The sequence below is a fragment of the Sus scrofa genome, chromosome 13 (genome assembly GCF_000003025.6).
Source record: "Sus scrofa isolate TJ Tabasco breed Duroc chromosome 13, Sscrofa11.1, whole genome shotgun sequence".
NCBI lineage: Eukaryota > Metazoa > Chordata > Mammalia > Artiodactyla > Suidae > Sus > Sus scrofa.
Genome location: NC_010455.5, coordinates 50715790 through 50740767, shown reverse-complemented (window position 1 = coordinate 50740767; position 24978 = coordinate 50715790). Strand labels below are relative to the sequence as shown.

The 24978-nt window shown below is 42.0% G+C and overlaps 1 protein-coding gene across 10 annotated transcripts in view; it reads left to right on the top strand.

Annotated features, from left to right (window-relative positions):
• FRMD4B (FERM domain containing 4B) overlaps positions 1-24978 on the top strand; it is a 377327-nt gene that overhangs the window by 239469 nt on the left and 112880 nt on the right. For all 10 annotated transcript variants that reach the window (XM_021069209.1, XM_013981881.2, XM_021069205.1 and 7 more), the window contains 2 exons: positions 1155-1249; positions 10081-10173. In XM_021069209.1, coding sequence (XP_020924868.1) covers positions 1155-1249; positions 10081-10173 — 188 coding nt within the window. The remainder of the gene's footprint in view (positions 1-1154; positions 1250-10080; positions 10174-24978) is intronic.

Here is a 24978-nt window from a genome sequence, read left to right as displayed (position 1 = left end):
TTTTCCTTCTCAAGTCACTGCAAATCCACAATCCACTCTGACCCTGGACATTCTGGCTGATTCCAAACCATGCTTCTTCCCACCAGAGCTAGTGCTTCCCCAAAGCTCAAAGACCAGATTCTTCTTCTGATTAGGTGCCCAGTAAATACTGGTGATGATGAGCTGCACAATGGATACACTTACTGCATCCCTGAAGAGAGATGAACAGCTTAGTCTTTGGGAACAGACAGACTGGGTTCATAGCCAGTCCTTAACCAACTGGAACATCAAGCAAAGTGCTTGACTTCTCTTAGAATTTGTTGGCTCATGTATGTGGAAAAAAACACAACCAAACCCTACTCATAGACTCATTGTAAGGAGTCCAGCACAATAAATGGCCACTATTATTAAATTGTGTTGTGTTGTTTTGTTGGTGGTGGTGGTAGTGGTTGTCTCTGTCACCTCTCACCCTTGAGACTTGAGCCTCTTCATTTGGCCATCAGCAGGCAAAGTTATTCCTGCAATCTAGGTGATGTTTAATATTCTTTGCCTTTATCAGTAACACTTTGCTACATATAAAAGAGCATTTTTTGCAAAACACCAATGCATCAGTAAACACTCTTTCACCTTAGAGGAAAAAACAAAGGTACTGGACTAAATTGCAAATAATGAAAAATTACGATCTCATTGCTGATTCTTTTCCCATTTCCTCCCCTTTCCAAACCCCCAGACAATGTTCTATGGTAGATTAACCAAAGCAGCAGAAGGGCACAGGTATTCAAAAATGAACAAACACAAGGTTGCTTTAAACTCTTTGGGAAAGAAAGAGGAAAAAAAAAAAAAAAAGAGTCGTAGCACAGTGGAAGAGAATCCGATTAGGAGCCAAGAGGTTGTGGGTTCAATCTCTGGCCTTGCTCAGTGGGTTAAGGATCTGGCATTGCCTTGAGCTGTGGTGTAGGTCGCAAATGTGGCTTGGATCCCGCATTGCTGTGGCTGTGGCTGTGGCCTAGGCCAGTGGCTACAGTTCCAATTCGACCTCTAGCCTGGGAACCTCCATATGCCGTGGGTGCAGCCCTACAAACCAAAATAAATAAACCCTTTGGAAAAGAAGAAGGTGGTAGCAATAAAAGAGAGAGGCAACCAAATTGTTTCTAATCAGGTTTTTATCTTGACAGCCCAAACTTCTATCAAGAGAGTTGCTAGACCTCGTGGCTTCGCATTTCAACCTGAAAGAGAAAGAGTACTTTGGAATCACGTTTACAGATGACACGTAAGTGTTTGCATAGTGTATCTTTCTTTACCTTTTGATTGGACTACCTGTGTGCATTATACACAGTGGGCAAAGGGCGGGGGGTGCCCCAGGAATTAGAATATGTCCTGCTTAGCTAGAGATATTTTAAGACAAGATTTTTTCTCTTAGGATGATTGTAAAAGAAGAGAAGGAATATTCATCTTTCTAAGAACTCAAAATGTATTAAGTGCCTTGGAAGTTTGTTGCAATAAGTTTTTTACTCTTTTCTTTTTTGGCCGCACCGTGGCATATGGAAGTTCCTGGACCAGGGATCAAATCCCAGCCATAACTGCGGCCTACGAACCATAGCTGCAGTCGGATCCTTAACCCACTGCACTGCCGTAGTAACACATGAATTTGTTATTCTTCCCCCCACCCCTTTTTATAGTTCCCAGGCTAGGGGTCAAATTGGAGCTGCAGCTGCTGGCCTACACCACAGCCACAGCAATTCTGGATCTGAGCCACATCTTCAACCTATGCCGCAGCTTATGGCAACACCAGTTCCTTAACCCACTGAGCAAGGCCAGAGATGGAACCTGCATCCTCAGGGATACTATGTCTGATTTTTAACCTCCTGAGCCACAACAGGAGCTCCAGGTTTGTTATTCTAGGTGATAGTGTATCTTCACATTTCTTTGCTTATTTTAGCTTATGTATCAGTGATAGAAATACCTGCAGTGTCATCCACTCATATCTTGAAACTGAATTAATCTTTGAATTTGGTGGCAAAAAAAATTTAAAGACAATTTTGTGGCCCATCTGACAAATACATATATAGTTTAATGTAGGATGAATTTTTAAACTTTCATGTAGGTCCATTTTATGTTACCTCCTTACTACCTTTTTTTTCTTTTACTTAAACATTTTTTACTGCTAATTTGGATATTGTTTCTATTTGTCCTTTTTGAAATGAGGCAGGTGTACAACAAATAAATTCCTAAGAATTTAAAACTCCATGTAAGCAAAAGTGTTTAGTCTTAACAGTTTTTACTACAGGCTCCCGTGTGTGTCTCTGTGTGTTTTACAGTAGCCTGGTTTGTTAAGTTATATGCAGCTTAATATATCAGAAAAATTCTTCCCCTTTATGAGATAATTTCCAGAGAACTCTTCAAATATTAAAATTCAAGAAAATGTGTTCCAGACACAAAATATATTGGCTAACTACCCAGCATTCTTTCTCTAACTCTCCCAATTTAAATACTTTTCCATTCTTCAGGTTAACCAGGCAGAAAATAATCTCAAAAATGGGGTAATTTGTTTTTTTATTTATTGGAATCTAGTTGACTTAGAAAGTTGTGTTAGTTTCAGGTACACATCAAAGTGAATTAGTTACACATATATATCCATTCTTTTTCTGATTCTTTTCCCATATAGGTTATTACAGAATATTGAGTAAATTTCCTTATGTTATACAGTAGGTCCTTGTTAGTTATCTGTTTTATATGTAGTAGTATATATATGTTCATCTCCAACTCCTAATCTATTACCCCCCACTCACACATTTCCCCTTTGGTAACCATAAATTTGATTTCAAAATCTGTGAGTCTGTTTCTGTTTTGTAAATAAGTTCTCTACTATCACTTTTATTAGATTCTACATATGTGATGTTATATGATATTTGTCTTTCTCTGTCTGACTTGCTTTACTTAGTATGATAATCTCTAGGTCCATCCATGTAGCTATAAATGGCATTATTTTGTTCTTTGGTGTGACTGATTAGTATTCCATTGTAGATGTTTACCGCATCTTCTTAATCCATTCATCTATTGGTGGGCATGTAGGTTGCTTCCATGTCTTGGCTATTGTAAATAGTACTGCAGTGAATATTGGGGTGCATGTATCTTTTTGAATTATTGTTTTCTCCAGATATATGAGAAATGGTTAATTTGCCTTTAACACTGTATCTTTTGATTATTTCCATCCTGGGCAGGCTACAAGCCTAGGACCTCCTGGAATTGACAATGGGCTAAGGACTTGGGCTGGGCAAAAACCAGACAGTTAGGTTGTCAGGAAACATAGAAAAACATGGAAACTTTGATTTCAGACTCAGGATGTTTCCTGAATGGAGTTTTACAAAGCTGAAAAAAAAAGTACCCTTGCCATCACCCTCCTCATTCAGAATCACAAAATTGTCTATCCACTCAACATGGGTTTGAGACCATATGTGATCAGTCCTCTGCTGGCTGAAATAGGAACTACAGGGGTCCATTGAGCACAGGCTCTAGCTGGAAAGACAAGACCAGTTCATGAGATTCAGAGTTTAAACATACAGGAGTTCCCGACATGATTCATCGGTAACAAACCCAACTAGGATCCATGAGTCTGTGGGTTCGATCCCTGGCCTCGCTCAGTGGGTTTGATCCCTGCTGTGAGCTGTGGTATAGGTTACAGACTCGGCTCGGATCTTGCATTGCTATGGCTGTGGCGTAGGCCAGCAACTGTAGCTCCCATTCAACCCCTAACCTGGGACCTTCCATATGACGGGAAGGAAAAAAAAAAAAGTTTAAACATACATACATAGGTTGAGTCTGAATATGAATGAAATCATAGCAAACAGCATAAGACTTAAAGCCATAAACACATGACGGCTAAGCTACATGGTAAAAGCCATAAGTACACAAATACTGTAGTTTAGGGAGAGGTCACATAAATTAGAGACTAAAATCATGAATATAGGAGTAATTTATCCACTCAACAGATATTTCTTGACCGCTACTAAATGCTAAGCATCAGTCTAGCTTCCAGGGATTCAGCTTGAACAACATGGACCAGGTTCTTGCTCTCATGGAGCTTTATTGCACTGGAATGGTCCAGCAAAAAAGTAAATAAAGAGATAAATGAGAAAATACCAGAAATGGCAAATGCTTTGGAGGACATAAAATGAGAGGCCATGATCAAGAAAAGTTTGGGAGCAGTTTTAGACAGGATGGACCAGGACAGCTTCTAAAAGTTCATGGATAATAAAAAGCAAGAAGTAGAGTTCCCCAGTGGGTTGTTGTAAGGACCCAGTGTTGTCAGTGCTGTGGCTTGGCTTGCTTCTGTGGCACCAGTTTGATCCCTAGCCTGGGGAACTTCTTCATGCTAAAAGAAAAAAAATTAGAAGAAGGAATTCCCGTAGTAGCGCAGTGGGTTAAGGACTGATGTAGTGTCCCTGAGGATGCAGGTTCAATCCCTGGACTCAATTAGTAGGTTAAGGATCTGGCATTGCCACAAGCTATAGCATCAGTCACAGATGTGGCTCAGGTCTGGCGTTGCTGTGACTGTGGCACAGGCTGGCAGCTGCAGCTCCAGTTTGACCCCTAGAGTCTGTGGACTTCCATATGCTGATATACTGCACGTGTGTCCATTAAAAAAAAAAAAGAAGCAGCAGCAGTTCTGCAAAAGTCTGGACAGGCGTTCCCTACTAAAGCCAGTGCAAAAATGAGAATAAGCTTGACTTTTGGTTTTTTATGTTTCAGTTTTGAGAAAGGAAAAAAAAAGCCAATATGACTTGAATACAGAGAGTATGAGGAAAGTGGTACAATATAAGGTCGAGAGGTTAGCAGGGATAGAAATCATAGAAGCCTGGCAGCTCTGTGATCTTAGGCTTGGAAGCTTTGTGGTCTTAGACTTAACATATATGACACTCAAGTTTCCTCATCTGTACAATGGGCATAATAACAGTACCAAAATAACTACTATAAAAAGTACTAGAGAAGGTACATAGAAGAGGATCATAGTATTATTCTGTTAGGCAGGAAAGGGATGCAGAGTCCAGGCACATAGCAGCAAAAAAATAGCTGCTATGATAGCTGCCCATCCTATTGTTATCATCCTATTATTCATAGCCATGGCAGGAAAATGTGTTCTGAAGGAGGCTTAGGAGGACCTGGGTGGGAGCCCACACAGAAAGGTGACTGGGAGGGCAGATAGCCCTTAGGCAGAGGAGAGAGGACCTGACATTCCAGGGAAGAGTCGTTTTGTGTGCCGATGCACGGATGTGGTCGTGAACACGGTACATCTGTGCAGTGGGGTGGAAGGTGTCCTGATCGTGGAGTAAGATATAAGAGGCACAATCTCAGAGGTGAGCCTGAGAATCACGTAGATGGAAAAGGCACGCCGAGGCCACTGAAGGATGTTCTGCAGGGGAGTAGCCTGATTAATGACTGTGGTCTTGCAAGTTTCCCAGGCTACAGAGTTCATGGTGGGTTGGAAAAGCAGCCTGGTCACACGGCAGGCTGCTGGGAAAACTCCAAGCTCAGGTGAGCCTAACCAGGCAGGGCATAAATCAGGCGTTCAGACTCTAGGACCTTCTCTTCAGCAAGAAAGGAATACATCGTATGAATGACCTCCTTTCCTGACATGGGCCTCCTTCCCCTTAGTGTGCCTTGGGATGATTCCTTTCTAAATGCTCTGGTGGAAGAAGAATGTCTCACTCAAGTGCCTCCTCATCTATCCCCTTTGATGCCATTGGTCAGTGGAGGTAGTCTTTCCAAGAAACCTGGCTCCAAAATGTCCTTCATAACCTCCTCTGCCAGTGACAGCAGAGTCTGTATGTGAATTATGCTCAGTTTAGAAGGTGTCTTCTGGCCCCAGCTGTGTTTATTTTCAGAAGAAGAATGAGCTGGGCTTTTGGAGGGGGAGTGGGAGTTGGCCATCTCTACCTTTCTGGGGAACAGGTCTGGAAAATTGCTTCTGTTGAAGGGTGTCTCCTTGGAATGTCTTGGTCATAAGCCTAGTCCTTTTTCTCTGTCTGGTAAATATTTTTGGAAAGTATTTTCTTTCAGCACTCCCCTTCCCGCCCCGCTAAAACCACTGAGTCTGATCCCTCCCAGGATGCTGTCTGAGTTGCATTTTCCAGCCTAGATGCCACATCAGCTCTTTGCCTTTGGTGAACTTCTCTAAATAGAGTCAGGCAAAGCCAAGGGGGTGAAACCCTCGATGAAACCAGCCACTGTCTATATCACATTCCACAGGCCAAGAAGAGATGTGGAAAAATGGAGTTGTGCAGTTACATAATGAAAGTAGTGCTGGTGACCAACAAAAACAAATTTGTGGTCCTATCAGAGGGAGAGGTTAGCTCCTGAGCTCAGGCTAATTAGTACCTGCTGGCGTTCTGTGTGCAGGGTGAGTCTTTCACCCCTAGAGGGCAGTCACGGCCCTTCTGAGGCAGAAGTTCTGTTCACCCAAATGGTTCCCATCCCTTTCAGCCCAGTTAACTCCTTTCCTTCCCTTGTTTTGAAAGGATTTGCTGTATACGCTTTGTTTATTAAGAAATAAAAAAACAGGTTTCACAACACAATAGTGATTTTTGATCACCGTTCCATCCCATGAACCTGATGGGCCTTTGATACAATTCTAGCCAAAAAGGACACTTGCTTCAAAGTTGCCTAGCACAGCTGATAGAGGAGAATGTGTAGATTCAGCTATCTTTTTGAGTTATCAGTTAGATCTGTTCCATTTGCTGGTGGAAGAACTTGAAACAAGCAGGTTATAAGCAATAAGTGCTTTAGGATCTCATTGCAATAAGTGCTTTAGGATCTCATTTTAGTCTCAAGGATTAAAAAACAGCAGATTAACTTGGATTATATCTCAGCGATAAAGTTAGAGATAACTTTTACTTCTGCATCCTAACTTTATCCTATCAATTAAATTTTAGATGAGCTTTTTAAAAAATCTAATTTCTAGGTTTTTTTTTCTAAAAAATTATTTTAAATAGCTTCTTATAAAAACACAGTATCATAGCTGAGGCTGGTCTCTTTTGATTGAAGCAATTTGCTCTGTATCTCTCTGCAAGAATATCTAAGAATTCTAAGAATTTTCATTCATATATAGTAGTGCTTGAGTGTCTTCTATGGTTAATATAATTGATTTATGTTCTACATGTTATTATACAACTTGCTTCATTCTTGGACATCATTTCATACAAGTTCATATAAATATACATTATGCTTTTTAAATGATACCACATCTTCCTATATAAAAGCAAAACCAAAAAGGCAAAATTATTCTCACTTTCTGTGAGAAAACCTTTGAGACGTGATAGTGTACAATAATTCGTATACAAAAGATGTACATTTGAACATCTCTGATATTAGGTTATGTCTTTAAATCAGTTGCATTCTAAACTGAAATATGGTGTATTTCTTTTAACTTCTAGTCCCTGATATTTATATTTTTAATCCAAAAAAGCAGTAATTCTAAGAACCTTATGTTATGTCACTTGTATAAGCTTATTTACCTTCATAATATTCCTCTAAGGAAAGCTAGAAACAATTATCAGCCTCCGTCTAGTAGTTTCATAAACAAAGACATATCTTCTTCCTGCGTTAAAACTATTAAGTGACAGAAATCAAGCTAAAAGTTACGAGGATGGCAGATTCAGGAGTTCCTGTTGTGGCTCAGCCGATTAAGAACCTGACAGTGTGTCGGTGAGGATGAGGACTCGATCCCTGGCCTCGATCAATGGGTTAAGGATCCACCATTGCTGCACGCTGCAGCATAGGCAGCAGATTCAGCTCAGATCTGGTGTTGCTATAGCTGTGGTGTATATTGCAGATGCAGCTCCTATTTAACCCGCAGTCTGAGAACTTCCATATGCTGCAAGTGTGACTATAAAAAAGAAAAAAAAAAAACAAAAACTAACTCAACCTTTTACTACTCTTGTTTTCTCCAGTATCCGAAGTCCCAGGTTTATATCTCAGCTCTGCCACTTTCCTTGCAGGCTTATGGTAAAATTTAGTATTAATATATAAAAAGCCCCAGTTTGGTTGGCACAAAATTGTTGCTCCATAAAGAGTAACTTTTATTATTATTATTATTATTATTGTTATTATTGTTATTATTGCCCATGTTTCATATCTACTTACAATGCATACAGCTTGGAGGTTTTTTTTTTTTAATCATTTACTCAAGGGAGTTCCCGTTGTGGCACAGCGGAAACGAATCTGACTAGGAACCATGAGGTTGCATGTTTGACCCCTGGCCCTGCTTGGTGGGTTAAGGATCCGGCGTTGCTATGAGCTGTGGTGTAGGTCGCAGACAAGGCTCGAATCTGGTGTTGCTGTGGCTCCGGCGTAGGCCAGCAGCAGCAGCTCTGGGTGGACCCCTAGCCTGGGAACCTCTATATGCTGTGAGCGTGGCCCTAAAAAAAAAAAAAAAAAAAAAAAAAGGACAAAAGACAAAAAAAAAAAATCTTTTACTCAAAAGACCAAAATAGGTTGGAAAATGTCTTATGACAGGTTTTGTAATAATTTGACACCCTGCCACTATCAGCATGTTCTTAAGTTTTCTGTAAGCAAGCAAAATGGAGTCTGCCTTCTGGGAATTTATGACCTAAAATGGATCAACTAGTGAGATAGTCTTGGAAAAGTCATGTAAACAATCCCCAGCCATCCCAGGTCACAATTTCAGGAGAATGTTTATACCCATGAATTTAGTGAAGCTCCTGAATGAATCAACAAATAGATGCTTAAGTATTAGGAAGTCTATAATTTAATCCAAAAACAGCATCCAACAAGGTATTCAACCCCATACTATTATAAAAGCTATAGTATCGTTATCTGTGTCTATCTGATTTCATTAAAACAAAAGTTTGAGGAGTTCTCTTATAGCACAGCGAGTTAAGGATCAAGCATTATCACTGAAGCAGCTTACATTGCTACTGTGGTGCAGGTTTAAATCCTGGCCAGGGAACTTCTACATGCTGCAGGCATGGCCCCAAAAAAAGTTTTTCCCTTCTTGACCATCTTAAAATATTTCTGATTTTATATTTACTAAAAATTTAAAGATTGATGCATTTAATGTCATCTAGTTTTTTACCTCCAAAGGCATCCAGTGTTTTCATGATGTAACTTCTCTGATATATTTTTAGTTATATAAATTCATATATGTCCAGCTGTTCTTTTTTTGATTTAAAAAAATGGCAATAATGTACTTGGTATTAAACTTAACATAGTATTTTGAAAATTGTTCATGATAACTTTATAAAGATACTCTTGATCTTTTGTATTGCTTGTGCATTGTATTTCATTGCTGTTTAAGTTCTTTTTTTTTTTTTTTTTAGGGCGGCACCCTCAGCATATGGAAGTTCCCAGGCAAGGGCGACCTAGGTCAAAGCCACAGCAACATGGGATCCAAGCCACATCTGCCACCAACACCACAGCTCATGGCAACACCAGATTCCCAACCCACTGAGCGAGGCCAGGGATCAAACCTGTATCCTCATGGATACTAGTCGGATTTGTTTCTGCTGCACCACAATGGAAATTCCTAAATTCTTTCATTAATCCTTTTCTTTGTTGTCTGCCCCATGGCATAGGGAGTTCCTAGGCCAAGGATCAGATCCAAGCCAGATTTGCGGCCCATGCCACAGCTACGGCAATGCTGGATCCTTTAACCCAACTGCCCTGGGCCGGAGATTGAACCTGCATCCTGGCGCTGCAGAAATGCCACCAATCCCAATGCACCACCACAGCGGGAGCTCCAAGTTTATTTTTTTTAAACAATGCCCTGTTGGATATTTAGGTTGTTTTGAGCTTTTTGCTGCTACACATAATGAATGCTACGGGGCCTGATGTTATACATAGGACATTTTCTACATGTGCAGGTTTACCTTGATTAACTCCTGGAAATGAAAACCCTGGTTCAGAAGCAGGTGCTTTTATAATTTTGATAGCAATTGCTAAATTGGCTTCACTACTGGTCATAACAGATTATACTCCTACCATCAGTGTGTGAGAGTAACTTGCCTCACAGCTCTGCCAACACAGTGTGTTATGGAATCTTTCTGACTTTTTGCTTAATCCTTCTCCTTTGTTTTACTCTTACAGAGGTCAGCAGAACTGGCTACAGTTAGACCACCGAGTTCTTGACCATGATTTGCCCAAGAAACCAGGCCCAACCATTTTGTACTTTTCTGTGAGGTATGTATACAGAGACACACCCACCATCCCACCTGCCTTTTTCCTTTTTTTTTTTTTTTTTTTCTTTTAATGGAAAAAAAAATTTCCTGGTCATTAGAGAGAGAGAATTTTTTTCTAAAAAAGGGGGCCTATCAAAAAAATGATTATGTGAAAGAGATTTTCTGCTGTCTTAGTCTGGGGACCAAGTTACTACAGATACTCTGTAGAACTGTTTTCATTGAAGATGAAAGATAACATCATCTTCTTTTATTTCTCAGAGACCCTTGAGTCTACTTAAAGCTGAGAAACGTAGAGTTCCCACTGTGGCATAGTGCGTTAAGAATCTGACTGCAGTGGCTCTGGTCGCTGTGGTGGCATGGGTTCCATCCCTGGCCTGGGGCAGTTGGGTAAAGTATCCAGTGTTGCCACAGCTGTGGCTCAGATTCGATCCCTGGCCCAGGAACTTCCATGGCAAGGCTGAAAAACATAAGTAATATATTTTAATACATAATCCCGTTTCTGACTCAACAAGCTTCTAGATTTTTATAACTTGAAATATAGCAAACATTTACTATTATGCTTTATGTAGGAATGTTTCCCAGAGACTATAGAAATAATTGAATTTTATACAATTTCACACCTTCATTGTTACAGACGATAAAATGTGAACAAATGCTCATGGAAAGAAGTATGTGCAGAAATCTGAATTCTTTCCTGCAGGGAAACTGCTGAGAAGGAATCCTTAATTTGTTCTCTGAGCTTTGCTTGGGAAAGTCACTTAACTATCCATATGGACCTCAGTGATTTCCTCCTGAAATGGCTGAATTCAGCTAAATCAGTGATTTTTTTTTTCTTTTTTTTTTTAGGGCCATAGGTGCAGCATATGAAAATTCCCAGGCTAGGGGTAGAATCAGAGCTACAGCTGACAACCTACGCCCCAGCCACAGCAATGCTGGATCTGAGCTGCATCTGCAGCCTACACCACAGGGCCAGGGGGTTGAACCCTCATCCTCAAAGATACCAATCAGGTTCGTTTCCACTGAGCCACAATGGGAACTCCTAAATCAGTGATTTCTGAAAGCTGGCCTATGATGGAAATATTTTTCATCTTAATTGTTCACATTCTAAGATAATAAACTGTTATAAAGAGTAGCGCCCATGTTCCTATACAAAGCTTATAAAATAAAACGTTACCAGTTTTACTGAAAGCCCCTCTCTATGCACTAGCTTATGATGAATTTGGTGTATTTTCATGGTAAATTTTGTTTTCCTGGTCTGAAGCCAAGTATGATCAAATAAGCTAAGGTAGGAGATTTCCCATAAATCTAAAGATGTGAGATCAACCTAAAGAATAGATCTATATTCTGAACTTGTATTATTTTTTAGATGTTGAGGTATGCTTTATTTTATGACATGATGATGGAGGGTTCTTGTCTTTCTTTGGGGGAGATGGGTTTAACTATGAATACCTGCCAAAATCATGTCAATTTCCACAAACATTTATTTTTTGTTTTTTGTTTTTACTTCCTTATGCTCAATGAAATCCAAAAGTATGGTAATAAGATACCCTGATATCCTACCTTTTTTTTTAATGGCTCTTTTTTCATATGAATTGATGGCAATTGTGGATGGAGGCTGCCCATTAGTAAATTAAGTGTTGACAGTCCCCAATTTGTTTTGGGTTTTTGTCGTTTCTTAGTTTGGGGGGGGGTGTTTTTTGTCTTTTTTTTTCCTTACCACCAGAAGTGATATTTTTAAAATCCAGGAAGAATGTACCATAATGGTGATATGTATAGGAGCATAGCTGATATAGAATAGTGCACAGAAATCCTAAAGAAAAACATAGGAGTTTCCTGGAAAGAGTGTGATATGAGTGCTGATGTCCATGGAAATGAAGAAAAAGACAAACACAAACCAGCCAGCAGTAGGGAAAAATGAGTATTAGTAATTAAGCAGGGGTCAGAGAATAGAGAAATTTTAATCTCGTTTTAGAAAGGGGAAATGGCTCAACATAAATCAATATGTTTTTTCCCCCAAAGAATTATATTATTGCTGTAAACATTTCGAACTTTATGAAAGTACCAAGTGAAAAGGAAGAGTTACCCTCTGTCAGGCTTCTTCCCTCACCCTACTCCCCATTCATTCCTCTTAAAGGAAAATAAGTCTGATAAACTGTATAGTGATTTGCTTTTTTTTGTTGAACTGAAGGTCTTTCCTTGGGTACATAAAAACCTGTTATTTCTTTGCACTTCCATAGTTTAGCTACCCAGACTTCTGTTAAGCATGTCCATTGCTTCCAGTGATTTTATTAAAATGTCAGCTGCAGGGAGTTCCCCTTGTGGCTCAGCGAAAACTAATCTAATATCCATGAGGAGGCAGGTTCGATCCCTGGCCTTGCTCAGTGGGTTAAGGATCCCAAGTTGCCATGAGCCATGGTACGAATCACAGACATGGCTTGGATCCCATGTTGCTGTGGCCATAGGGTAGGCCAGTAGCTGTAGCTCCGATTCCACCTCTAGCCAGGGAACTTCCATATACCACAGGTGTGGCCCTAAAAAAATAAAAATTAAAAAAAAAATTAAAATGTTGGCTGCACTTAAGATCCTTTACACCTTACGCGCATATGTGGTGTTGATGTAGCCTAATTACTGAGTGAAAGTGTTTTGTCTTAGGAGAATTTTGCAAGTGCCATTGACTTAACAATTAGATTTGTGTACTAGTTCTTTAATCACTGTCTGGTCTGTTTTGGGTCTCCAAATGCCAGGGGAGAATACTCTGTCTTCTGTTCAGTGTAGTCATTCACAGGCAGCCCTATCTTTTCAAAGCAGGTTTCCTTGGGATTCCAGGGTCGCCTGCTGCTTGTTTGTGAGTTTCAGCCCTTATCACAAGAGCGTCCCCTAATTGCTTGGCATTACTTTCTCCTAACGACTTGCGTGTTTAAAAGCTCTTATCAAGTTTTTAATTATTCACTTAATTCTTCCTCCCAACAGTACAGTGAGATCATAATAGTCGTTGTTATTATTCCAATTAAGGGCCGGCTGTTACTCCAATTTAATTAAAGACATGATAAAGCAAAAACACACACCACAGAATTAAAGGAACCGACCCAGGTCACTGAGTGGAATGCAGTTGGAGGTCTTGAACATATGGGATTGCAAGCACCCCAGTTGCCTCTCAGGGACCTCAAGCCTCCTCTTAAGAGAAAACAGAACTGCTGGTGGTAGTTACATCCTAATAGACACCACCACCCCTCCTCCAGGTTGTCTGGGATGACAACATTTTCAGTCACTGAAGAAGAGAACCAAAGGTAGCATTTGATTCCTATTTGGACCTTTGGTCACCAGAAAGGCCGCTAAATTTACACATGGCCATTTTTTCTCTCTCTCGCTCTCTCTCTCTCTTTTTTTTTTTTTTTTTTTTTTTTTTTTTTAGGGCTGCACCTGCGGCAAATGGAGGTTCCCAGGCTAGGGGTACAATTGGAGCTATAGCCGCCAGCCTACGTCATAGTAACACCAATCCAAGCCACATCTGGGACCTGTGCCACAGCTTGCAGCAATGCCAGATCCTTAACCCACTGAGGCCAGGGATCAAGCATCCTTACAGACACTATGTAGGGTTCTTAACCCACTGAGCCACAACAGAAACTCCTACACATGACCACTTCTGATATCGGGGCCATTGCCTTTCCCATCAGCATGTATTGCTACCTGCCCTGGAACTTGGGGTTGCTCACTCTGGACACCAAGGTGAGCCCTTGCTGAGCAATAAGCACCCAAGAACAAAGAATTCCCACAGAGATAACACATTATATGCATGTACATCACTGTTATGTTGGAAGAATCCAAATGCCAACAGCAAAGATAGGTTAATGGCATTTTTACAGTGAAAACTTGATTAATCAAAAGAGATAAGATGAAAAAGTACATTACATTTCAGAGTTTCCCTGAAGACAGAGGGGGTGCATATCTGAATCATCATAGGAAAGTTTTTAAAACTAGACCGTCATGTTTCCAACCCCCAAATCCTCCTCATTCCTGGCCCAGATTCTGATTCAGTACCCTAGAGATGGTGAAGGTGATCTGGGGCAAGTTGGTTGTGAATTACAAAGAGATGGGGGGCTGGGGCTGTGGTCTTGGCCAGCAGCTGCCCCTCCAATTCAACCCATAGCCTAACTTCCATATGCCACAGGTGTGGCCCTAAAAAGAAGATAAAAGGGGGGGGGTAGAGATCAGGGGATACAAAATGTCTTTGCTGATTGTTATGCAAATAAAAGAAAATGTCATTTTTTTAAAAGTCTAGCATTTATGAAAAAGAAAAATACTATACATTTTTGCTCTCTAGAAGTTTCCTCTTAGGAGTTCCTTAGTAGCCTTGCAGTTAAGGGCTCAGCATTATCATTGCTGTGGCAAAGGTTTGATCCCTGACCTGGGAACTTCTGCATGCCATGGGCACAGCCAAAAAGAAGAAAAAGGGGGGGAAGTTTCCTCTCTATTGAAATGTAGCATTAACCTTGTGGCAGGCACTGGGCTAAATTTTGGACCTATATTGTCTCATTGATTCCTGAGCTAAACGCTGGGATCCTACAGATAGTTGGGAGAAAGCTTTCTCCTGGTGAATATTCCCCAGGATGCAGGGAGCAGGCTCAGAAACACAGGCTGCTTCTGCATGGAGGAAAGAAAACATTTAAGATGAAGGCACTTAAGTTCCCTCTTTATGAACTTTGGGGTTAAACCTTTGCCTTTGCTTTAGTTATAAAACCTCAATGATATGTGCTAACTATGTATGTAACACATGTGTGTATAGATGCCCCATAATTTATTTCTGCACCATAATTCATTTAATCCACCCTCTGTTTCCATGTAAGTCCAAACGCCCCCAGGCTGCTGGGGGACTCCTCCAGACTCGGGGTTGTTATCTGCTGCTGTAAATTATCTTCCATAAACACATGGGCCTCTTTGGTAATGCACCCCAGATGTAAGCATTTGAAAAGCTTGAGGTGAGCAAGCAGGCATTTAAATCAGAGAGCAGGGACTGGGCGTGACCTTGTTGGAAAACTCCCATACCCTCAGGGGAGGGCAAGTAGAAGTAGCTCTGCCTGGCGGCTGGTACCACCCAGCTCCACACAAAGCCAGGATCTTGGGTCTTTTTTTGCCTTTTCTAGGGCCGCTCTCACGGCATATGGAGGTTCCCAGGCTAGGGGTCTAATCGAAGCTGTAGCTGCCAGCCTACGCCAGAGCCACAGCAACTCAGGATCCGAGCTGAGTCCTCGACCCACACCACGGCTCACGGCGGATCCTTAACCCACTGAGCAAGGCCAGAGATGGAACCTGCAACCTCGTGGTTTCTAGTCAGATTTGTTAACCACAGCACCACGATGGGAACTCCTCTTTTTTTTTTTTTTTTCTTTTTAGGGCTGAGCGTGAGGCATATGGAAGTTCCCAGGCTAGGGGTTGAATTGGAGCTACAGCTGCCAGCCTATGTTACAGCCACAGCAATTCGGGATCTGAACTGTGTCTGTGACCTACACCACAGCTCACAGCAGTGCCAGATCCCCAACCCACTGATTGAGGCCAGGGATGGAAGGGATGGAACCAACCTGATTCCTCACGGATACTAGTTGGATTCGTTCCACTGTGCCACAATAGGAACTCCTAGGATCTTGATCTTTTACCTCCTTATTCATCTGACTACCTCTTTTTTTTTTTTTTTTTTTTTTTACTTTCTGGTCTACCCTTTCTTCTTAGCCTCTTTTCCCCCACCTCTTTGAAGTCACCTTTGCTATGGGCCAGGACTGTAGGTGGCCACTCACAGGTACCCCTAAGCATTGTCTGTGACACTTGGGGCTGAGAACTTACCACGCTCGGTCTAGTAGGAGGTATGGGGGAAGACTGCTGTCTTTCTGTCAAAGTTGCTGCAAACATAGAGCCTTTCCAAGACTTTTCTTTGTCTTTTAGCACCCCTTGGCCTGGTTCTAGAACATTCAGCCTTTAGAAAGAATTTGACTCAAGGAAGTATCATGAGTACAGCTTATAGGTCCACATTATCACACCTGATTTTTTTTTTTTTTTTTGAGAGAGAGAGACAAATATATGAAATATGGCTTAACAGGTAAAGATTCTGTAAAGAAAGATTTATTGATATGGAAAAATGCTCCCCTTATATTTTAGGGGAAAGAGGCAGACCCCATGATTACACTTAAGTAAATGATATGAATAGGAAGGAGTTGTCATTGTGGCTCAGTGGGTTAAGAACGCAACTAGTATCCATGAGGATTCAGGTTCACTCCCTGGCCTTGCTCAGTGGGTTAAGGATCTGGCGTTGCAGTGAGCTGTGGTGTAGGTTACAGATGTGGCTCGGATCTGGTGTTGCTGTGGCTGTGACATAGACCTACAGCTGTAGCTCTGATTTTACCCCTAGCCTGGGAACTTCCATATGCCACAGGTGCAGCCCTAAAAAGAAAAAAAAAAAGAGAAAAAAAAATATGAATAGGAAAAAAATTTTAAATGTTAACAGAAGCTAGTTTCTGAGTAAAATGATTGTGGGAATGATTTTTGCTTAACTATATCTTTTTTTCCTACAATGAGCATATTCTTTAAGCAACTTTTTCAAATGCAGGTGTGAGAAGTGATAAAAGGAAGAAAAGGTAAAATGTTTGTGACTGGATAGCCTTGAGTTATCTTAGAGCTATCAAAGAGTATGTAATTTACAGTTAGAAGAGGATAGAAAAGTTTATCCCTTCCCAGAGGAATGTGATTCAAAACCACAGAGAGGAGTTCCCTGGGTGGCTGAGCAAGTTAAGAACCCGATCAGTATCCATGAGGATGCAGGTTCAATCCCTGGCCTCACTCAGTGGGCTGGGGAGCTGGCGTTGCTATGAGTTATGATGTAGGTCACAGCTGCAGCTCCAATTCGACCCCAGGCCTGGAACTTCCATATGCTGAGTGTATGGCTCTAAAACAAAAGAGAAATAAAAAATTTAAGAAAGCATAGAGCAATAAAGTATTCCTTCTATGTTGGGCCCAGCAGAGGTATTGGAGGCAGATGTATGATTTGTCCAGAGCACTTTGCCCACTAGCTGCACTCCTAACTGAACATGCAGTATCCTAGAACCTGAGGGAGGCATTTGTTAGCTCTTGGCCTAACGCATTCTTGAACTTCCATGCAGCTGGTCAGTGGCCTCTGTCTTTGAGGATCCACCATCCTAATTCATGTGAGAGTTCCAGAAAGACACAGAGTCCTTCAAAACTCAGGCTCAGTCCTGATTCCAATTTCTTATAGGATTATATGTTTTTGTGTGCTCCCCAATCAAAGATCAGACAGCATTTGTGGGAATCTACTCAGTGTTCTCTGTAACCTGTCCTCAGGGTGACATCAAAAGGGTGGAAGGAAAGCATTAAGATTATGAAAGGTGAAAAGGGGCTGTGGCAGTACAAGAAGTTCAGAGTGTGGCCTTTAGTCCAGGGTTTCTCCTTCCTTAGCAGTGCTGTTAACTTTGAGGGGAGCCGTGCCGGGCTCTAGCATGTTTGCAGCATCCTGGGCTCCACGAGAGAGGTGCCAAGTCAGGACAATCAGAAAATGTCTCCAGGAGTCCCTACTGTGATGCAACAGGATGGGCAGCATCTCTGAAGCACAACAGGATGGGTAGCATCTCTGAAGCACAAGGATCAAACACAGGTTTGATCCCCAGCCTGGCACAGTGGGTCAAGGATCTGGTGTTGATGCAGCTGCAGTGTAGGTTGCAACTGCAACTCAGATCTGATCCCTGGCCTTGGAACGCCACATGCCGCAGGGTGGCCAAAAAGAGAAGAAAAGAAAAAAATGTCTCCAACATGGCCAAAGATGCCTCACTCCACCATTGAGATCCAGTGATTCATCATCACTCTTGAGTTCTAATCCTGACTCGTCCCTGTATTAGCTGTATGGCCTTTGGCACCCTCTGTGGGCTTGTTTCCTCACCTGTATGATGGAGTAGGAGCCCGTGGTAAATAAAGCAAGGAAGTTAATGGAGTTATATATGTTAACATGTAACAAAGACACTCGAATGTTAACTATTTTAATGATGTAAATAACAGATTGCCTCAACCAAGTGTTCAGCAAGTTAAAAAAAAGAATTCTATAATGTGATATACAGCCTTTGAATATGGAAGTTTGTGGACTCCCCAGTGTGAGTCTGACCCACACACCTTCCAATGGGTGGAAGATTTCATTGTTTCCATCAGTTCACCAGGCCTGGCCATCTCCTTCCTAAACACTTACCTTCCCTGCCTCTTCCTGTCTCCTTCTCAGAGCACAGGTCCCTATGTCCCTCCTGGAGGCCTGGGAGCAGGCTGTCTGGCAGTTTTTAGTTGAAATTCATCACGTGACTCTAACCCTTCCCAGTGCCTGGGGCAGAAGACTCCCTCCCCTTTTGGACAGGTCACAGCCCTTCCCTGGAGAACTCTGAAAGAGTCACGCTGTGAGAGAGGAGCAACAAAACAGGTTTCTACAGGTGTCCCCCAGGGCCCTCTCTGGTTCTGTGAGGGATGTGGGGAAAGCCGGAAGTGAGGAAGAATTTTCCTGGCAGGGAGCACATAGTAGAAGCAAATTATGCTTCCCTTGGGGAATTTTCCAAGCGTGCACCCCTCCCAGAGATAAAAGGGAGCATATGAGGCTCTCATAAGTTGTGCATCATCGTTTGGAGAAAGTGAAATACACTTAAATCACCCCACTGTCTTCAGCGTGCATAACAAAGCAGGATTGAGGTTGTGGGGCCATTACAAGCAATAAATACAGATCTCAGGGTTGGCCTGTGGATTAGGACCTGATAGCAATCTCCTTAGGCAGGTGGCTGCAGTGAGTGACTAAAATTACCCACAATAACTGCATGAAGCCTAGAATGAGACGTTTTCACACAGCCCTCGCTGGACACCAGTCACGAAGTCAGCCTTGCTCACAATGCAAAATAATTGAGTCATTCTTGCCCAATTCGCCTTCTCTAATGCTTCTGCTCAGACTTAGCAGAGGCCCTAGAAAACAAAGGAAATATGCTCAGATGGGGAGAAAAAGTCCTAGGTGGTGAGAGGAACAAAAACTTCCCAATTTTCTGGCAAGACGGACACCTTTGTAGCAGGTTGCTTCCTTGAGAGAAAGAGCTTAGGAAAGATGCCTGGAATTTCCATTCCCTGTTTTTACAGTTGAAGTTTTAAAGAGGTTCCCCTCTGGAGTTCCTGTTGTGGCTCAGCGGGTTAAGAATCCAGCTAGTATCCGTTAGGATGAAGGTTGGACCCTTTGGCCTCCATTAGTAGTTAAGGATTTGGCTTTGTAGGCCATAGATGTGGCTCAGATCCCTCGTTGTGGCTGTGGTGTAGGTCGGCAGCTGCATCAACAATTCAACCCCTAGCCTGGGAACTTCCATATGCTGCATGTGGGGCCCTAAAAAGAAAAAAAAAAAAAAAAAAAAAGTTTCCCCACTAAGTCTGCACCTTTTACTATCGTTCAATTGGCAGAGAGAGAAGAAGAATCATAGTAATCACCGCTGCTTAGTGACTGCTTGTTGAACTACATGCCACCCATCTTGCATTTCCCTGATAAGGAAAGGAAAGCACTGAGAGACCCTAACATAGCTCACTGTTGGGTCTTGGTTTCAACCACATATCTCCCTAACACCATTGTGTTGACTTTTGACCATGATGAATAGATGCCACCAGAGGGGAAATATTGGCTACCTCCGCCGAAGTGACTGCTAAATGGCAGCCCATTCCAAACCACAGTCTTTTCTCTCTCTCTTTTTTTTTTTTTTTTTTTTTTTTGGCTGCCCCACAACATATGGAGTTCCTGGGCCAGGGATCAGATCTGCAGTTGCCACCTAAGCCGAAGCTGTGGGAATGCCAGATTCTTAACCCACCATGCTGGGCCCGGGATCAAACCTGAGTTTCAGCACTCCCAAGATGCTGCCAATCCCATTGTGCCACAGTGAGAACTCCTCTTCTGCTTTTTGACACATGTGTCTTGGCATCTGTCTAATAGACCTGCCTCTCCTCCAAGTCACTTTTGTCATGTCATTGAGGCTGATGATCTATTGTCACTGAAGAGGGCTTAAGTGAACACCTGTCCCATCAAGAAAGGGGAAAAACTGCTAATGGGAAGAATAGGAAAAGTAGAGATTAAACCTATTCTCAAGAAGGCAGATTGCCTTTTCAAGAACTTATACTTGTTAAACTGTATGAAGTTTGTGTCTAAAATATGTGCCTAGCCCCAAAGTGTGGCTTTGTTTTGGGGTTTTTTTGGCTGTACTCATGGCATATGGAAAATCCTGGGCCAGGGATTGAATCCAAGGCATAGCTCCAACCTACACCACATCTGCAGCAACATCACATCCTTAACCCACTGTGCTAGGCCAGGAATCAAACACACGCCTCAAGAGCAACCCAAGCTGTTGCAGAGACAATGCTGAATCTTTAATTTCTGGGTTTGTTTTAAGGCTTAAGCTTCACAAAATCATAGTGAAAACGCTCGCAGTAAGCATGCAGAAGGGGAGTTGCCTTGTGGTGCAGTGCGTTAAGGATCTGGCACTGTCATTGCAGTGGCTCAGGTTGCTAATCATGGGTTTGATCTCTGGCCCAGGAACTTCCGCATGCTAGGGTCATGGCAAAAAAAAAATAAAAAATAAAAAGCATGCAGAAGGGAAACAATATCCTTTTGCCAAAAAAGACTGGAACGAAATGTCTTTATTTTATAGTCTGGGATAGTTTGTTTCATTGTATTAGGAAGCCCTAGATTTTGTTTTCAGTTCACGGTATGTGTTGATAGGTGTGCCTGGGAAGCCATTCTCCCCAAGGACCATACGTGCTTTTCATACACTCTATAAATATGAAGTCATTACAGCAGCTCCCTTGAGGGAGAGATGGGATTGTGGATTCAGAGAGAGAGTAATCGGATGCCTAGGCAGAAAAGCAGAAGGCAGCGAGGCGGGTCGCCAGAAAGTAGTGGGAAACAAGATAGGGACATGTCTTCAAGATAGGGACTGAAACTAGGGTATAGTCAGGGGCCTGGGCTTTAGAAACAAGGTGAACCTAGTTTCTAGTACAGAGTTATCTGTTCAGAGTTGGACGAGCCACAAATTGATTTGGTGCTGAGCCACTCAGCTCCCTGTTTGTGGTTTCTTAAATTCTTGAAGACTAGCAAGAGGATTGGTCTGGCTAATATGCCCTCTCCCCAGAATGCTCTTTCTACCTTTGTTACCTGGTGAACTCATGCATTCTTTAAGACTCAGCTCAATTGTCCAAGGGAACACCGTGTCCTGTGACACTTAGCCCTATGGATTTCAGTTTGGCAGCTTTCTCCCTCTTGATTTATAAGCTGACATAATTGCAGTCCTCCCTTGGGCACTGTGGCATTGTGTCCATGTTATATTTAATTGGGATTGTTACTATAGAAAAGCATCCTATCATATTGGTTTGGAATATGAACTTTGAAATCTGAAAGGACCTCAATTCGAATCATGGAAAACCCCACCACTTCCCACTTGTATGGCTTTGGAAAGTTGATTTTACATCTGTGTATCTCAGTTTTCTTATCTGTAAGAGGGGTTCATAACTTGCTTCCTATGGTATCTGGTTACACTGAAGTTACATGAAATGGAGTACCTGTTGTGGCTCAGTAGGTTAAGAATCTGACTAGTCTCCATGAGGTTGCAGGTTCAATTCCTGGCCTTGCTCAGTGGGTTAAGGATCTGGTGTTGTCATGAGCTATGGCATAGTCTCAGACATGGCTCAGATCTGGTGATGATGTAGCTGTGGTGTTGGATGGCAGCCGCAGCCCTGATTCGACTACTAGCCTGAAAACTTCCATATGCCACAGGTGTGGGGGTTAAAAAAAAAAAAAAATGAAACAATGAGTGTAGGGCCCTTTGTATTGTCCTTAGCATGTGGGGAACCTTCTCATAATTTGGGATTCTTCTAACTGGACCAACAAGGCCTCAGAAAAAGATAGCAAGCCAGGCTTCTGGTGGAATTCTAGGGAGCAGAAACCAATGGACAATTTCATCAGGGTACTGCGGCAGAAAAATAGGCTCCAACTATTTTTGATTGCTAGGTCATTCTAATCATTTTTCTATTTTAGGGTGAAAGAATCTGACTGGTGAGGTGTGGGTCACATGTCACTCATACCTTGGTGAGAGAGTTCCACCTGATTAAAAGGAATGCTCTCAGATCTTTTATATCCAGCTGATGACCATTAAGGCTTTTGCCTATGTGACTCCTGCTGAAGACCACTGCAGATTTGTTTATTTAATAGCACAACCTCAGGGTTTAAAAACAAGAGCTTCGAAAACAAGGCAAAATTTGAATGAAGATAGGATTTTAAATATTAAGAAATTATGAACTTTGCTAGTGTGAAAATACATTGATGTTATGCTTTTTTTTTTTTTTTTTTTTTTTTTTTTTGGTCTTACTAGGGCCGCACCCACAGCATATGGAGGTTCCCAGGCTAGGGGTTGAATCAGAGCTGTAACTGGCCTATGACACAGCCACAGCAATGCCAGATCTGAGCTGCACTGCAACTTATACCACAGCTCACTGGCAACGCCAGATCCCTAATCCACAGAGTGAGGCCAGGGATCGAACCACAACCTCATGGTTCCTGGTTGGATTCATTTCTGCTGTGCCACAACGGGAACTTCCTATTGATGTTATCCTTTTAATAAGATCCCTGTTAGAGATATATATTGATGTAATTCAAAGTGAAAAAAAGAATTACTGGGGTCTAAAGAATTACTCAGGGTATAAAAAACAAACCCTGAGTTCTACCAATCTGACCTGGACTCTTATAGGGCAGGGAGACCCTTCCAAGAACACGTTAACTTTTTAAAGGGTGTTTCATAAGTTCATCCAAAATCTATCACTTTTTTTAAAAATTTTTTAATTTTTTTGGTCCATTGATGTGGTTCTAAATTTATTATTTATTTATTTATTTGGCTGCACTTACAGCATATGGAAGATCCCAGGCCAGGGATTGATTTTAAGCCACAGTTGCAACATACACCAGACCTGCAGCAATGCTAGATTTCCTAACCTACTGAGCCTGGCCTGGGATTGAACTTGAGCCTGAGCAGTGACCAAGCTACTGCAGAGAACAATGCTGGATCCTTAATCCCCTGCACCACAGCAGGAACTCCTGGTTCCGATTTTTGAAGCAAAAGAGAATGAACCTACTTCTACTTTACTAATCTTGTTTCTGCACACAACTATTTAGGGCTTAACTTCCACATAAATGCTGGTTGAGTGAACAAGAGAGGCAACCAAGTGGAAGTTCTGTCCAAAAGCATTATCTACAGAATCAAAGGGACACAAATCAAGAACTCCTCCTGCCCGTGCATGTAGGCAGGTCTCTAAAATTCATTTTCTGCATCTGTGAAATGAGGGTGATGATAGGCCTCTCCCACCCAGGATTGTTGTGTGAATTAAATGAAACGATGCATGGAAAACATTTAGCATGTGACCCTGCACGTAAGTCAGAGCTCAGGAAACTTTAGCTGTGAACCTGCTGCTGCCCTTTCAGGCTGCCTACTGGAAACCTGCTTCTTTTATCTCAATTGACAAAGATAAAAATACTTGCAAAAGCAAAGGAAGCAGGAAAAACCACCACCTCCTGGTTGAAGTGGAAGGTCCTTCAGGAAACTTAGTAACAGGAGATCTCAGCCCTAAGCAGCAGGTGACCTTGAGTCCACCATCCCAGCCACTCCCTACGCTCTGTTTCTGCTCCATCAGCACCTGCCATTGACTTGTGTCCTTTCTCTGCCTCATGGTTTCTGCTTAGTGCCTTCCTCTGCCCCCGATGTTTCTCTCTGGACCTGTCTCTTGGCCTCTCAGTCTAGGAGACCATAGATGATTGGTTTACCCACTCTTTATCCCATATAGGGAGCCTGTGTTGGGTTGAGCTCTCTTCTCCCTATCCCACCTCAAAGGATGCTCATCAGCTTAAGTCACTGGTTGCCTCCAGCCATGGCCAGGAGATCTAAATTGATGGGAGAGTACTCAGCTTATAACATATTCTTTCTTGGTGAAAGCTAAATTATGAATGTTTACCACATTACCCCAGAGATGCTGTTTACCTACTGTATTTTCCCCACCTAGATTTCTTTTCATCCTAAAGAATCATGGTTTTTTTTCTTAGCCTTCAAATATAGTTCAAATCTCATCTTGTCCTGTAAGCCTTTTATTTTTTTTTTAAATATAATGCAAGGCTTGCCAAGCCACAATAATTGGAATTGCTTGAATTCCTACCAAGTGCCAGGACACTTGAATTCCTACTTTTGGGCACTTAATAAAGGCCTTCCTAAGGCCATCATTATCCTTATGTATTTTATTTTTTGTCTTTTTAGGGCTGTACCTGTGGCATATGGAAGTTCCCAGACTAGGGATCTAATTGGAGCTGCAGCTGCTGGCTAACACCACAGCCACAGGAATGCCAGATACCAGCCTTGTCTGGGATCCTTAACCCACTGGGATCCTTAACCCACTGGATCCTTAACCCACTGAGCGGGGCCAGAGATCGAACCCAAATCCTCATGGATACTAGTCGAGTTCATAACCCACTGAGCCACAGTAGAAACTCCCTATCCCCATTTTATAGACAGGGGATCTTCAGACTCAAAGTTTAATCTACATCCCCAAGCCACATTGCATTAAATTCCAGAAAATTGATTTTTAATAGCAACTCTTAGTATTTATTGTTTTACATATACTATCACATTTAATCCTTCCAAAACCCTGTGAGGTAAGTGTAGTCATAACACACATTTTAGAAAAGACCCAAAGAAGCTAATTAACTTGCCCAAGGCCACACAGT